The 15,850-nt window shown below is 38.6% G+C and overlaps 1 protein-coding gene across 1 annotated transcript in view; it reads right to left on the minus strand.

Annotated features, from left to right (window-relative positions):
• Positions 1–471: 471 nt before the first annotated feature.
• The window catches only part of trim24 (tripartite motif containing 24), a 53,642-nt gene continuing 38,263 nt past the window's right edge, over positions 472–15,850 (minus strand). The window contains exons 15-18 of the mRNA XM_039673155.2: positions 14,916–15,048; positions 14,741–14,815; positions 13,428–13,574; positions 472–1,004 (exon numbers count right to left, since the gene is read on the minus strand). Coding sequence (XP_039529089.2) covers positions 672–1,004; positions 13,428–13,574; positions 14,741–14,815; positions 14,916–15,048 — 688 coding nt within the window. The 3' untranslated portion in view covers positions 472–671. The remainder of the gene's footprint in view (positions 1,005–13,427; positions 13,575–14,740; positions 14,816–14,915; positions 15,049–15,850) is intronic.

Here is a 15,850-nt window from a genome sequence, read left to right on the forward strand (position 1 = left end):
TTTTGGATGCGATTAATCGCGATTAATTGTTGCCCATCCCTATATTACTCAATATTTAATTTGTGCAATTACACAGTAACATCACATTAAAATAGTGTAATCAAATAGACAATAACTAAATAAAAATTATTATTTTTTTATTTTTGAGAGAACTATAATTTAAAAGTAAATGGTAAACGGACTGCTTTAACAGACCCAATGGCCACCAAAGCGCTCATATTCACCCATTCACTCACTCATTTATACACCGACAGCGATGTCAGCCATGCAAGGCGCCATCCAGCTCGTCGGGAGCAGCTGGGGTTAGGTGTCTCACACACACTCACAGTTGGGGTTAGGTGTCATGCTCATGGACACCTCAACACTTTGGTCAGGTGGAACCGGGGAATAAACCACCAACCTTCCAGTTTGTAGACAACCTACATGAACCACTGTCTTACTGCACATCAACAAAATGAAAATTTGATGGGCCATATTTCAGATATTTATTGTGCCTATATTACACACTGCATTGTTATAATACAGTTTTAGTATGTTTTTTCGCTTGTTTTCCAAATGCTTAAAACAATTAAAATATACAGTATAATTATTGCAATTGAACCAGAGATTTCACGCTCTAGAAAAGTGCATGTCACCATCCAGTCTTAAGAGAAAAAACAAGGAAGATTCTTTCAGGAAGTTGATTCTTTAATCTCATTATTGTCCGTTTCAGCATTTACAGGACTGGATCCTGAAGCGGCGCTCAAGTTATCGGGCTTCTCCTCAATGTCTTTAGTGTGCGGTTCCTCCTGAGGGAGATCTTCACCGGAGGGTCTTGCAGCCTCCTCTACTGGGGAAGTGTCTTGTGGAGGCGTCTTAGATAAGGGACTTGATTCGTCGGGACACAAAGACGCAATGCTCTCCTCCTTTACGCCAGGAAACGTCCGGTCTGGATACAATTGCTTTAACAGTTCCTCAAAGTAACTCTCCAGATTAGCACCCACACTGGCCATTTCAGTGTCTTCCTACAAACAGCGTGAATACACAACATTAGATGTCACATGCGTGTTATTCAATTAGAGGCACTTGTGATTTTTCTTAAATCTTAAAAACATTAACTACATTAAAGCATTTAGCACTTATTTGATCATAGCCGAGATTAACCTTCAAGTGGGTTTTGGATAACAACAGCTCATCACTCACAAGTCTATTAACGTTTAAAATAGGGATGCACCGATCCACATTTTTTCACTTCCGATCCGATCCCGATACCCGACTTTGGATATCGGCCGATACCGATACTTTTCCGATACCAGAGCTGTGTTTGCTTTAATATTATTTATCATTATTGTTGATTTTATATGATGTTGAAATAAACTCCTCTCTACAGGCAAGGATGATATGTGCATATGTATGTCAGTATATATATTAAACAATAGATAGACAATTAAACAAAGATACACATTATACAGGCCTACACAGTGCTTTAATTTCAGGAAGGTCTACTAACATTATTCAGGTCTGGTCTAAAAAGAATTATAATAAAGTAATCAAAAGTAAAATAGCACTGCAAAGCTTACCATAGATAGATTTATGCTTATTAGAGCTGAAGTAATTCATTCAAGAGCTGTGAGTGATTTTCTCTTTGCCTTTTGTTGTTTGACTCTCAGTAATGTCGCAATCGTCACATTTATACTGCTGCCCCTTTAAGAACGAGTTCAGATTTCATATCTACTGATGCACCATATTTTCTCCCAACTACTTCCATAACTACGTTCATTTTAGACATAAACGGTTTAAGTGTTAATCTCCAAGCCGGTCGGTTTGACATTTTTCTTGTGCAGGCTACATTTGATCGTTTAGACGCGCATATGAAGCCCAGATTATAATTTGCTTGTCTTGTTGCGGTCTGTTTCGGAGCGCGCCGCACTGGGAACAGCATTTCTTGCGCAAATTTAGTGCTTTTAATAGCTCTCTTTATTATTAAAACTGTCCCGCAATTTAGCAACAGCAGAGCCTGCATTTTACAACAATCACAGATCGTGCTGATTCTGTCTTAAAGTTTTAGTATTAAGGAAAAATGACAGTGCACCGCCGCGATGGGAAGAAAGTTGGCTAAACAGAATGCGGCTATTGTTTTTAATGGTTTTTTACCTCAATATATTCTTTAATCTTTGGAAATCAGACTAATATCATAGATATAACCAGGCTACGTTTCCTCTGTCGTCACTCATTAAGCAGGGCTGTCGTGTTGTGCGTGCTGTGGGACTGCGTGAGAGATCTCTCTCTTTCTCTTCTGGACTGCGAATTGCAAACATGCATCACAGACAAATAGTTTAATTAATACGGCTTTGCAAACATTGCATTTTGCGGTCTTGCTCTGCAGCGGTGTTTCCAGTGTGAAGTATTTCCACACAGCGAACATGTTGGTACGGTAGCTCAATCCTATCCTGCTAGCTGGCTGCAAACTGCGGAATGGATTTCCTGAGTGGGGGTCTGTGTGTCTCATTGAGCCCTATTTTTTACAGTTCAGATTGAGCTGCACCTCCGTTCAGAATATGTATTCCACAGTTTGCAGCCAGCTAGCAGACTAGCGGGCCCGGGGAATCCCTTTTGGAGTCATTTCAGCAGACAACGTTAAAGCACAGACATGGATCATAAATATCGGATTTCTCCGCAGGTTGGATCGGAAAAATCCGATACGTGAATTACGCTGGTATTGGTCCCGATACCGATACTGGATCGGATCGGCCCCATCCCTAGTTTAAAACCTACTGAACTGAAAATAATTGTTACTGAATTTAAATTCACAAACTCTGCGCTTTTATGCCAATACACCCAACCAATTATTCACTTCAACAATGACTTTCATTACACACATACATACACAAAATTATAATTATGAAATCAGATGATATTCATATGGAAGCCCTGAACCGCAACCTAAAAAAAAAAAAAAATCTGTAAAAAAAAAAAAAAAAAAATCTAGCATTTCGAGATTAAAGTCGAAATGTTCCGAGATTAAAGTCGGAATGTTTCGAGATTAAAGTCGAAATGTTCCGAGATTAAAGTCGTAATGTTCCGAGATTAAAGTCGAAATGTTTCGAGATTAAAGTCGAAATGTTCCGAGATTAAAGTCGAAATGTTCCGAGATTAAAGTCGAAATGTTCCGAGATTAAAGTCGGAATGTTTCGAGATTAAAGTCGAAATGTTTCGAGATTAAAGTCGAAATGTTTCGAGATTAAAGTCGAAACGTGCATTCATAACAGTGCGCATCCACTGGCACAGAGCGCGTGCGTGTGTGTGTGTGAAGTCGAACTGCCATGGATAAACCCAAAATAGTAGCGTTTTACTTTTATCTGGGCTTTCAACAAAATTCTACACACGTCACACGTGCTAGTGGCAGTGTTTCTGAGGTGTTTTCGTGCTCGTCTAGTCAACACTATCTGGGTCGAGAACACAACAGTAACTGTTCGGTCTCCCTCTTCAACGTAAATACGCCCTGGATACATTTTAAGTGCATCATTCTGTATCCAATCATTTGGCCGGATCCTGTGATTTCCTAAGATTTAATAACCACTTATGGTTGAGGAGAGATTCTCTGATATGGATTGTAAAGCACTTTGAGTGTAGGCATATATTAAAACGCTATATAAATGCCCCATCCATCCATCCATCCATACACCCACCCACCCACCCATCCACCCATCCATCCATCCACCCACCCACCCATCCAGCCACCCACCCACCCATCCATCCATCCATCCATCCATCCGGATTTCTCCATCCAGTCTGAAAAGTGTTTTCCGTGTTGGTTTTCCTATAGGCTAAAGTCTATTCCGGCGCATTATATTTTATAACGATAAAGTAAGATAAGTAATTCAGATAAAAGTAAAAAGCTACTATTTTGTGTTTATCCATGGCAGTTCGACTTCACACACACACACGCGCTCTGAGCCAGTGGACGCGCACTGTTATGAATGCACAATGTTTCGACTTTAATCTCGAAACATTTCGACTTTAATCTCGAAACATTTCGACTTTAATCTCGAAACATTCCGACTTTAATCTCGAAACATTCCGACTTTAATCTCGAAACATTCCGACTTTAATCTCGAAACATTCCGACTTTAATCTCGAAACATTCCGACTTGAATCTCGAAACATTTCGACTTTAATCTCGAAACATTTCGAATTTAATCTCGAAACATTTCGACTTTAATCTCGAAACATTTCGACTTTAATCTCGAAACATTCCGACTTTAATCTCGAAACATTCCGACTTTAATCTCGAAACATTCCGACTTTAATCTCGAAACATTTCGACTTTAATCTCGAAACATTTCGACTTTAATCTCGAAACATTTCGACTTTAATCTCGAAACATTCCGACTTTAATCTCGAAACATTTCGACTTTAATCTCGAAACATTTCGACTTTAATCTCGAAACATTTCGACTTTAATCTCGAAATGCTAGATTTTTTTTTTTTTTTACAGATTTTTTTTTTTTTTACTGACTTTTTTTTTTTTTTAGGTTGCGGTTCAGGGCTTCCGTATATTCATATTCATCTATTCATAGTAGTTAGTGACGGCCAAAGATTAGAAATTAGTAATTTTTTTTATTATTTTATGCAGCCCTACAAAAGAAAAAAAAATTGTTGTGATCACTTGGCCTCCATTACCACTTTTATGCTGATGATACGCAGATTTATATACTCAAAATCTGGTGAACACCCTGATGTTGATTTTCTCTCCGGCTGTGTTTCTATGGGGTTAGAATTGTTGCATTATTCCAAATAAATAGATTATGATCCACAAATAAATGTAAAGAGATTCACAAAAATATCAAAAATATATAAATTTAATAAAAAATATTATATATATATATATATATTACACACACTGTGTGTGTATATACTGTATATATATATATATACACACACACACACACACACACACACACACACACAGTGGGGCCAAAAAGTGTTTAATCAGCAACTGATTGTGCAAGTTCTCCTACTTAGAATGATGAGAGGTCTGTGATTTTCATCATAGGTACACTTCAACTATGAAAGACAAAATGAGAGAAAAAAAATCCAGGAAATCACATTGTAGGATTTGGTAACACTTTATAATAACTACACGCTAATAATCATTAGTTAAGCATGAGTAAACCATTAATTCATCATTCATAAAGCATTAATAGACATTAATAAGCAGTTCATAAATACAGCTATAAATGCTTTCTTCTTGATTTAAAAGCATATCTATAATTTGTTTAATAATTGTATTTTCATCTTTTATTAATGATCAATTTATCATTTCTAAATGAAGAATTGCATTTTTTATGAGCCAGTTATTTAAGAGTTTTCAGTGCTTCATACGATTACTTAGAGCGAGTGAGTAAATGATTAATAAACTATTTAAATGTACATTCATACATCTTATTATTCAGACATATAGTGATGGTTACTTAATGTGTTAATAAATGCTTTATTAACATGTATTAATGCTGTAATTAAGGGTTAATTTAGGTAGTTATAAAGCATTTAGTAGTGGTCAGTTAACTATGTTCGTGAGCTCATCTAAAGTGATGACTAGTCATGCCTTGTAAAGCATTTCTAAAGGCTGTTAAATATTTCTATGTTCTGTATCACTGCGTTGTGTTTGTTACATTTTACTGTTTAGAAGATTGACGAGTCTTTAAATCACCTTTATAAATGCTTTACAAAGCATGAATAGTCCTCACTTTAGATTAGCTCACAAAAATAGTTAAAGGAGCTAAACGCAAGTCTCTGAGTTTTTGCAGAACTACGCCCCCTCTGGCGACAAGCGAAACTGCAACCAGAGCTGTGCGCGTTCATGGAGGAACACACACACACATACGCACGTTTGCACGAGCTGTTCATAACTAAGGAGCATCAGCCGCACACTGTGCGGCACACATCTTTTGTTACAGTCATAATGAGGTAATACAGTAATAAATCTGCAAGTCATTTAAAATATATGAAAGGAAAGGCATTCGAGTAAATTACACACTTGTGTGAGAGGGGGAAACGGGGGTAGTAGAAAACTTCGGTTTTTGTTTCCATCTATCTCCCTGTGCTTACTGTATCCACTTATGATTGAATTATTATGGAAACACGTTCAGTTATCACTTTGTATAGGCTATGACCCGTTTGAGCCCTAGAGACGACTGGAGATCTCTCCGTTTGTTGAAAGCTTCCCGATGTTGACTCTCGTCTTATTCCGACGCATGGCACTGGACAGACAGAAGTTTTATTTTCTGTCTCACGTGGAGTTTGCGTTGGGGTTTGTAATGAGCTACAAGCCGGTCTCTTTCCGCGCCATATACAGATTTAATGAAGTGCACGTCACCGAAAGCAACAGATATGAGCTGGATTTTATTAATCATCGGCTAATTTCAAAATCAGCAAAGACAGCAATAAGAGAGATCGTCAACAGAACTGGTAAGATCATTTCATTTCTTTACTTTTAATGAAGATGGTAGTGTTAAGCGTCTGCGACTTACTTTCACTTTGATTTGCGATAGATTGCGGCGATTGATGAAGGGGCTCAGCTCAGCTGCTCAGGTGATGCGCGTCGTCATATATGACTAAAATATCATGACATATAGCTTGGTTTCAACAACCAGATGCATTTACACTTGTCCAGTTCCGTCTGGAATACGGCACAGACCACGTCCTCAAGTGGTTTGAGCGATCGAATTCAAATCCGTCTCGAATGCGTTTCGGAGGGCATTTACACCCTGGTCTTTTCACGATCGAATAGCTATCCGATCACAGAAGACACATGAAGTGACCAGGTGTAAACAGCCCCTTTGAATCCATCGTCTACTTTTGTGGAAAGCTGACTAGAGTTGTGTCGCTCGAGTTGTCTTCTCTGATACGGAGAACGGCGGCGAATAGCTACACGAACCTGCCAGACATAGCCAGGCGAGCGTGAACGCGCATGACGTCACGCCCAGTCTCAGATTCGAGCCCGAATCCCTCTTATATATTTCACTGTACAGGGTTATAGAGGCGATCGCAGTGATCAAAAAAGGGCTCATTCAGCCCATCAGGCGATTGTTTAAGCATGTATGGGTTAGAAAACGGCTATTTTTAACATGAAAAGTTGCGCAATGCACCTTTAACTAACCACTACTAAATGCTTTATAACTACCTGTATTTACTACATTTACTTAGACTTTCTAAGTGATCTGACAACTCTTAAACAACTGGTTTGTAAATAATGCTATACTTCATTTAGAAATTATTAATTGATCATTAACAAAGTATGAAAATACAATCAATAAACGCATTATAGATATGCTTATAAATCAAGAAAAAAAGCATGTATAGCTATATTTATAAACTGCATATTAATGTCTATTAATGTTTTATAAATGATGAATTAACTGTTTACTCATGCTTAACTAATGATTGATAGTGTGCAGTTATTATAAAGTGTTACCTAGGATTTTTAAATAATTTATTTGTAAATTATGGTGGAAAATAAGTATTTAGACAATCTAAAAAAAAATAATCCAGAAATCACCACAAAATATGATTTTTTAAAACTATTTATTTGTATGATACAGCTGCAAATAAGTATTGAACACCTGTCTATCAGCAAGAATTATGACCCTCAAAGACCCGTCTTTGCCCGTCTGCCTTTAAAATGTCCACCTCCACTCCACTTATTATCCAAAATTAGATATACCTGTTTGAGGTTGTTAGCTGCATAAAGACACCTGTGCACCCCATACAATCAGTAAGAACCCAACTACTAACATGGCCAAGACCAAAGAGCTGTCCAAAGACAGAGACAAAATTGCATACCTCCACAAGGCTGGAAAGGGCTACGGGGAAGCAGCTTGGTGAAAAAAGGTCCACTGTTGGAGCAATCATTAGAAAATGGAAGAAACTAAACATCAGGGCTGTAGTACTCGAGTCCGGACTCGAGACCGTTTTTCTATGGTCTCAGACTTGTCTCGGACTCGCTGGTATTCGCTCTCGGCCACTGGTCTTGCCAAATATGGCTTTTGGTCTCGAACCTGTCCAACATTTTTGTATATGTGTTAATTTATTACTAGCCTATTAGGGTAACGTTAACTTAGAAAATGCCAAACTTAGAAGACTCAAACCTCTTTGGACTCGGTCTTGACTTGGACTCGACTAGTTCTGGTCTTGGACTCGACAAAGGTGGTCTTGACTACAGCCCTACTGAACATGACTGTCAATCTCCCTCGGACTGGGGCTCCATGCAAGATCTCACCTCGTGGGGTCTCAATGATCCTAAGAAAGGGGAGAAATCAGCCCAGAACAACACGGGAGGAGCTGGTCAATGACCTGAAAAGAGCTGGGACCACCATTTCCAAGGTTACTGTTGGTAATACACTACAGACCACATTACAAAAACAGCTAGATCACGCAGGTTTTCTATGCACAACATCAGGAAGATCAGGCCTTTCCTAACTGAGCAGGCGACACAACTTTTCGTCCAGGCCCTGGTTATTTCTAGGCTTGATTACTGCAATGCTCTTCTGGCTGGACTTCCATCATGTGCAACTAAACCTCTACAAATGATCCAGAATCCTGCAGCTCGTCTGGTCTTCAACGAGCCTAAAAGGGCCCACGTCACTCCTCTGTTCATCTCTCTGCACTGGCTGCCACTCACATCAAGTTCAAGGCATTGACACAGTTTGCTTACAGATTGACCACTGGCTCAGCTCTTACTTTCACTCACTCCTACGAGTCTACATCCCTACCAGAAGCCTACGATCAATCAATGAGTGACGGCTCGTGGTACCATCAAAAAGAGCCTCAAAATCACTCTCTAGAACATTCTCATTCGCGGTTCCATGCTGGTGGAATGATCTGCCCATCATCATCCGGAATGCAGAATCCCTGACAGCATTCAAAAGACAACTGAAAAAAAAAAAAAAATCCCTTTCCTTTAAATCCTTGCTTATCTGGCTTATGCTACTCCGAACAATGTCTGAACTTTGTATTTTGAGCACTTCTTGCTTTGTTTTTGCCTCTTCACGATGACTCGCTTGGTTTAATCCTCTGTTGTAAGACGATTCGGATAAAAGCGACTGCTAAATGACTAAATGTAAATGTAAGACGTCATGGTTTGAAATCATGCATGGCACAGAAGGTTCCCCTGCTTAAACCAGCACATGTCAAGGCCCGTCTTAAGTTTTCCAATGACCATTTGGATGACCCAGAGGAGTCATGGGAGAAAGTCATGTGGTCAGATGAGACCAAAATAGAACTTGTTGGTCGTAATTCCACTAACCGTGTTTGGAGGAAGAAGAATGATGAGTACCATCCCAAGAACACCATCCCTACTGTGAAGCATGGGGGTGGTAGCATCATGCTTTGGGGGTGTTTTTCTGCGCATGGGACAGGGCGACTGCACTGTATTAAGGAGAGGATGACCAGGGCCATGTATTGCGAGATTTTGGGGAACAACCTCCTTCCCTCAGTTAGAGCATTGAAGATGGGTCGTGGCTGGGTCTTCCAACATGATAATGACCCAAAGCACACAGCCAGGATAACCAAGGAGTGTCTCTGTAAGAAGCATATCAAGGTTCTGGCATGGCCTACTAGCCAGTCTCCAGACCTAAACCCAATAGAGAATCATCTGGGCAACAGCCCAGAAACCTGACTGATCTAGAGAAGATCTATGTGGAGGAGTGGGCCAAAATGTGTGCAAACCTGCTGAAAAACTACAGGAAACGTTTGACCTCTGTAATTGCAAACAAAGGCTACTGTACCAAATATTAACATTCATTTTCTCAGGTGTTCAAATACTTATTTGCAGCTGTATCATACAAAGAAATAGTCAAAAATCTTGTCTTTCACAGTGGACATGCACCTACAATGACAATTTCAGACCCCTCCATGATTTCTAAGTGGGAGAACTTGCAAAATAGCAGGGTGTTCAAAATCAAATACTTATTTTCCTCACTGTACAGGACGCGTCTAATCTTCCTTCTTGACTAGTGCTACATGCTTAATTCATAATTCGTGATAATGTAAGCTATACACTTGACGCAGCGTGACACGATGATTCATTGATAGTAAACAGATGCCCGTTCTTCTTCTGAAGTAGCTCTGAGGACACTTTGCTTTGTCCAGTATAGACAGCTTCGCTCTGGGTAGACACGATGTGAGAAATCACAAAACGGACGATGTTGTCTTTTTAAGTACATTCGTGGTGACAAACAGCTAACTATAGTACATAAATATTCCGTAGAATACCAAATATCAGCCCAAATGACCATCACTGAAGATGTAACAACATGTTGGGCTACTGGGGTTTAGAGCGGATCATGAAAAAATACATTTTGCATTCATTTTAAATGCTGTACGTGACTTACAATAAAATATTAAGTCTGATTCATATGAAATATTAATTGTGTGATAAGTGCAAATAGCTTGTCTGCTGGTCATTTCGCTTGTGAATGCATGATGCGTTTAATGCTCTATGGATCATCAGATCCACGGACCTGCTGCGTATTTAAAACTTGACTGAAGAAGTGCGAAAAGCTGTTGGGACAGTATTTTCACCAACATTACTCAAACCTGTGTATTTATCATGAGGTTAAATCCAGTTATTCATTAGTCAGCAACTTACAGTATTAATGCTTTTCTGTTTTATCATGAATAACATGACATGTTGTTCCCGTGTTGTTCTTTTGCATTTTCAAAGGCTCATAAAAAATTTGTCTTGGCTTGATACACAGTCTAATGGTCTAACTCTAACGAAATCCAAATTTTAAACATTTTACAGTAGCAATATTATGAGCCTTAGCTTTACACAACTTCTTATTTGAGCCAATGCAGACAGAGATGAACGAGCAAAGTTAATTCAGGGCAAGACCACCCCGAGTGTAAAGCCTAACGTGTTGTAGCTAGAACGTGCTACGATTGGACAGCTCAATGTGGCCGTTATCTGATTGGCTTGAGGAAACGGTGGGTGGAGTCCACTTATTTGTGGATTTGTCGGCACGTCGACGCTAGAAGTGTTTCAAACTCCTTAATGCGTGAGGGGATTTACAAAAACACAGAAAGCAGTTCACAAATAAAGGCCAGGCAGAGTTGTGTTTGTGGCATTAAAAAAAATATATATATTTTTTTATTTGCAAATAATTGTAGTATTTTTTTGTGAATCTCTTTACATTTATTAGTCGATCATAATCTATGTATTTGGAATAATGCAACAATTCTCACCTCATTTGTTTCTGAGATTAAAAAAAAAAAATGATGAGTAATAATTTCTTGTGTCTGAACAGTGGTAAAACTAAAGTCACGCTTGCTGGTTCCCATCATCAAATTTCCAAAGCTGGTTCTTTATCTTTGACTATGGATGGCTGTCTTGTTATTTTTGATATCGTCTTTCATTTGTTTTTCATTTGTCTATAATTTGTTCAGATTTCAGTTAAATCATCCTTTTTCACTGCAGAAACACAGCAAGATCGCGTCCTATGCTAAATTTCTTAGTAGCTGAAATAAATTCCTGTCGTCTCTAGGATAGATTACTGTTACGCCCTTTTAGCTGGAGTCTAAATCTATACTAGAACTCAGCCGCCAGGATATTTACTGGGTCCAGGGTATGCAATCATATTCCTCCCGTTCTGGAGTCCTTACACTGGCTCCCAGTCAGATTCTGAGTTGATTTTAAAATTATGATGCTGACATATGCATGGCTTGGCTCCACATTATTTATATATTAATTGTGAAATTCCTATATCCTAAATTGTACAATGTGATCTTCACAATCCAACTTGTTGGTTGTTCCTCATACACACTTATGATCTATGGGTAACAGGGCTTTTACTTCATATATGCTCCTGTCCTTTGGAATTCTCTGCTTCGTGATCTTAGGGAAGCTCAGAACAATGACATTTTTAAAGGTAGACTTAAAGGGGTGGTATAATGCCCTTTTCGCAATATGTAAAATATGTCTGATGTCCCCAGAGTGTGTATGTGAAATTTCAGCTCAAAATACCCCACAGATATTTTATATAGCAAGTTAAAATTGTCACTTTTTGAGGGAGAGCAAAAACGCAGCGTTTTTGTGTCTGTCCCTTTAAATGCAAATGAGCTGCAGCTCCGGTACAGAGGGCGGAGCAACAAGAGCTTGTGTCATTTTACCTCAGACAGACCGGAGTCAGACAATGATGGCGAGACTCAAGAAGTGACAATGCAACAGGACATTTCTGAATGGTTAGTTGATGAATTTAGGTAGCTGATGTGTAGTTATCATCTAGTCATTGATTAGCATATTCTGTCATGATAATCTATAAATCGCATACCCAGCGTAGTATTATTATTTTCCAGTCATATCATGCCATTGAAGAATTCTTAAATATGGTGTTTCTTAAAAATATCATCTTGTCTTGCTCTCGTGAACCATAACTAGGGTTGGGTATCGAGAATCGAGTATCAATTGGAACCGGGACTAACTTAACGTTTTTCCCGGAATCGTTAAAAAGTAAAAATTTCGATTCCTAGTTTCGATATTCACAGTCTGCCGAGCGGAAGAAGAAACCACTGAACACCACCAATGAAGAAGCGTCTACCGGAAGTGTTGGCATAACCACGCGAGTCGAACATGAGTAGCTTACGTCGGCGGTCCAAAGTGTGGCTTCACTTTTCTAAAAATAACGAAATCTCGGCAAAATGCAAAATTTGTGACAAAAGGAGTATTTCCTTCAGAAAGGATTATTTCCTTCAGAAAGACCATTGGTTAGCAAGGTTAGCTAAACTTTTTTGACCCTGCCTCTCAAAAGAATCGGAATTGAGAATCGTTAGGAACCGGAATCGAAACAAGGAATCGGAATCAGAATCATTCAAATTCAAACGATTCCCAACCCTAACCATGAGCAAAGAATATCGTCACACTGCTAGTTTTCACCAAGCACAATCCAGTTTCGAGTAGGGTTGGGTATCGAGAATCGAGTATCGATTGGAACCGGGACTAACTTTTCGTTTTTCCCGGAATCGTTCAAAAGTTAAAATTTCGATTCCTAGTTTCGATATTCACAGTCCGCCGAGCGGAATAAGAAACCGCTGAACAAAACCAACGAACAACCGTCTACCGGAAGTGTTGGCATAACCGCGCGAGTCGAACATGACTAGCTTACGTTGGCGGTCCAAAGTGTGGCTTCACTTTTGTAAAAATAACGAAATATCGGCAAAATGCAAAATTTGTGACAAAAGGAGTATTTCCTTCAGAAAGGCCGTTGGTTAGCAAGGTTAGCTAAACTTTTTTGACCCTGCCTCTTAAAAGAATCAGAATCGAGAATCGTTAGGAACCGGAATCGAAACAAGGAATCGGAATCAGAATCATTCAAATTCAAACGATACCCAACCCTAGTTTCGAGAGGACATTTCTTGAATATAATATGTTAACTTGCAAGTCATCATACCTTGTGGAAAGTTGCACAGTTTTTGAAAATCAACCGGACGTCTGCAACAAAGTCCTCAGTGCTCTTATAACTACCGTCCCCCAGTTTGGTTCTGATCACGGACAGGTCCATTGGCATCTTTATTATCTCACTGTATTCCGGCATCGACTGCAAATGTGAAGAGTGAACCAGGGTCAGAACAGAAAACAGTTCTTATTAAAATGGAAGCTTTAATTTCAAACCCTAGTCTTTGCCATTTCACCCTAAAATCTGAAGAAAAACCTAAGAAACTATATTCCGTTTGATGGAAATGAATTTGATATTTTTGGTATTGTGATTAATTGCCATTAAATTAAAAAAATCTGATTCCTAACATGATTTAATTATTGAATTATTTAATGAAATCAGCATAAATGGAAGGCAGCGGAAAAACACTACCATTACAATTTTAACACAATGAAAATCATTAAATTGTACATTAATAAGAATTAATAAAAATGTTTTTATTACAATAGGCTACTGAGATTGCCGACAGTAAAATGTTCTTTATCATCATGAAAACTCTCACAATGCAAAAAAACAAACAAACTAGTTTTCATAAAATAGGCTTAATTTTTATTGTGCAAAATATTCTTTGAATTTGTGTTAGAGCCAGACCGATATATCGGCCGATATTAGGCATTTTCCAAAATATCGGTATCGGCAGTTATAATGGACGATAAATGAATATTTAAAAAATAAAATAAAAACGGACAAAACACGCTTCAATCGTCTCTCCTTTGCCTGTTATATTGAAAACGTATGTTTTACAATTTGCAGTATGATGTTATCTATTACTAAATTATGGCTCATCATAGACTAGCTAACCACAAAGCTAGCTAATGCCACTATCATCAGTGGAAGACCGCTAACGTTAACATTAATGAGCTTGGAAACAACAAAAAACTTTTTCTGCCTAAATAAAGTAATGATTACTGTATTTATAACTAGCATATCTCTAGTTACAGTCAAGTTATACTTGCGAGGAGTGAACATTTAGACATAGAGAAAAAGTATCAAACGTATCTTGTGCAGAAAAGTTAGCTTTTCTTTTACACGTGTGTGAAATCCAACAATATTTAATAATAAAAAAAAATATCGGCCGATATATCGGAATATCGGATTTTAAAACCCCCAAAAAACTTGTATCGGCCTTCAAAATCCTTTATTGGTCAGGCTCTAATTTGTGTTGACCCAGGCATGTATATAACCTGTATTTTTTGCAGTTTCCTTAATGAAAATCAATCCAATCTAGTTGATGCATGTCGAATGCTATGTGAGATGGATGATCTTACCGATGGAGTTACAGGCTCCTGAAAATCTGTGCTGAGCTCATTGCAATAAAGACGAAGCAGCAGTCGCTCACATTTCTGCAAGGACACATATAAATGGAAAGCCATTATAAAATATATATATATTTTTTTAAAAATGTAAAAAATAAAGCAGAACTCAATTGAAAGTAGTCCATACTCTTCTATCCACGGGAGTGAAAGCTTTAGAATCCGGATCCTGCTTCACACTGTTCGATTCTCCGCTAGCATTGACGTTATACTCCATTTCAGGTGAGGTAAGGTCACGGCAGAATGTACAATACCACTCACCACTAAAAATACACATATACATATTTCAATCATGACAACTCTCTGAATTGTTTTGGCATGTAAAAAGATCTGCTGCTGCTTCAAAGCAAGTATGGACTTGCCGACAGATACACAGACACAATTCTGTGACAATGTAAGATATAGACAGGTGGAGCTGGGAGTGGTGGAGGGTTTCGGAGGAATTTTAATTACACTACAAGATCTTGACCAAAAATTGATATACCTCTTAATGGAAATTAATGTTGTGATGTTATTTCCATCAAGAGGTGCATCAATTTTTGGTCTAACTCTTGTATTGAAAAAAGGAAAGAGTCATGCACTCTGTAAAGTCTCCTCCAGACTTTCAATGAATTTAAGTTCGGGACTCAGAGGTGCCGATTCATGTGTGAAGACGATTCTTCATCCTCCCAACCATTTTTTCACAATTTGAGCCTGATAAATATTGACATTGTCATCCTGTTATATGGCCATGATGTGTCTTCCTACACATTTTTAAAGAAATTAAAAGCTACACTCTCCATCAAGAACTGTTGCAAAACATAATGCTACGTTCACACCGAACACGAATCGCGCGTCAAATTCGCGCCTAGTTTGACGCTTGACCACTTTGTGTTAATTCGCGTGTAAAGAGTGAAACTGGCGCGCGTAAAAACAAAAGTTTGAAGCGAAATTTACGCGCGTCAGAATCGAAATCCATTGGCGGCCATTGTTTTTATGTCGACCGAGCATTCATCAAGAGAGTTACCGCTCTATATTTACTCTGGAGAGCAGAACAGCGGCGTGGGGATCATCGTCGCCGTATAT

This window comes from Pimephales promelas, chromosome 24 (genome assembly GCF_988280905.1).
Source record: "Pimephales promelas chromosome 24, fPimPro1.hap1.1, whole genome shotgun sequence".
NCBI lineage: Eukaryota > Metazoa > Chordata > Actinopteri > Cypriniformes > Leuciscidae > Pimephales > Pimephales promelas.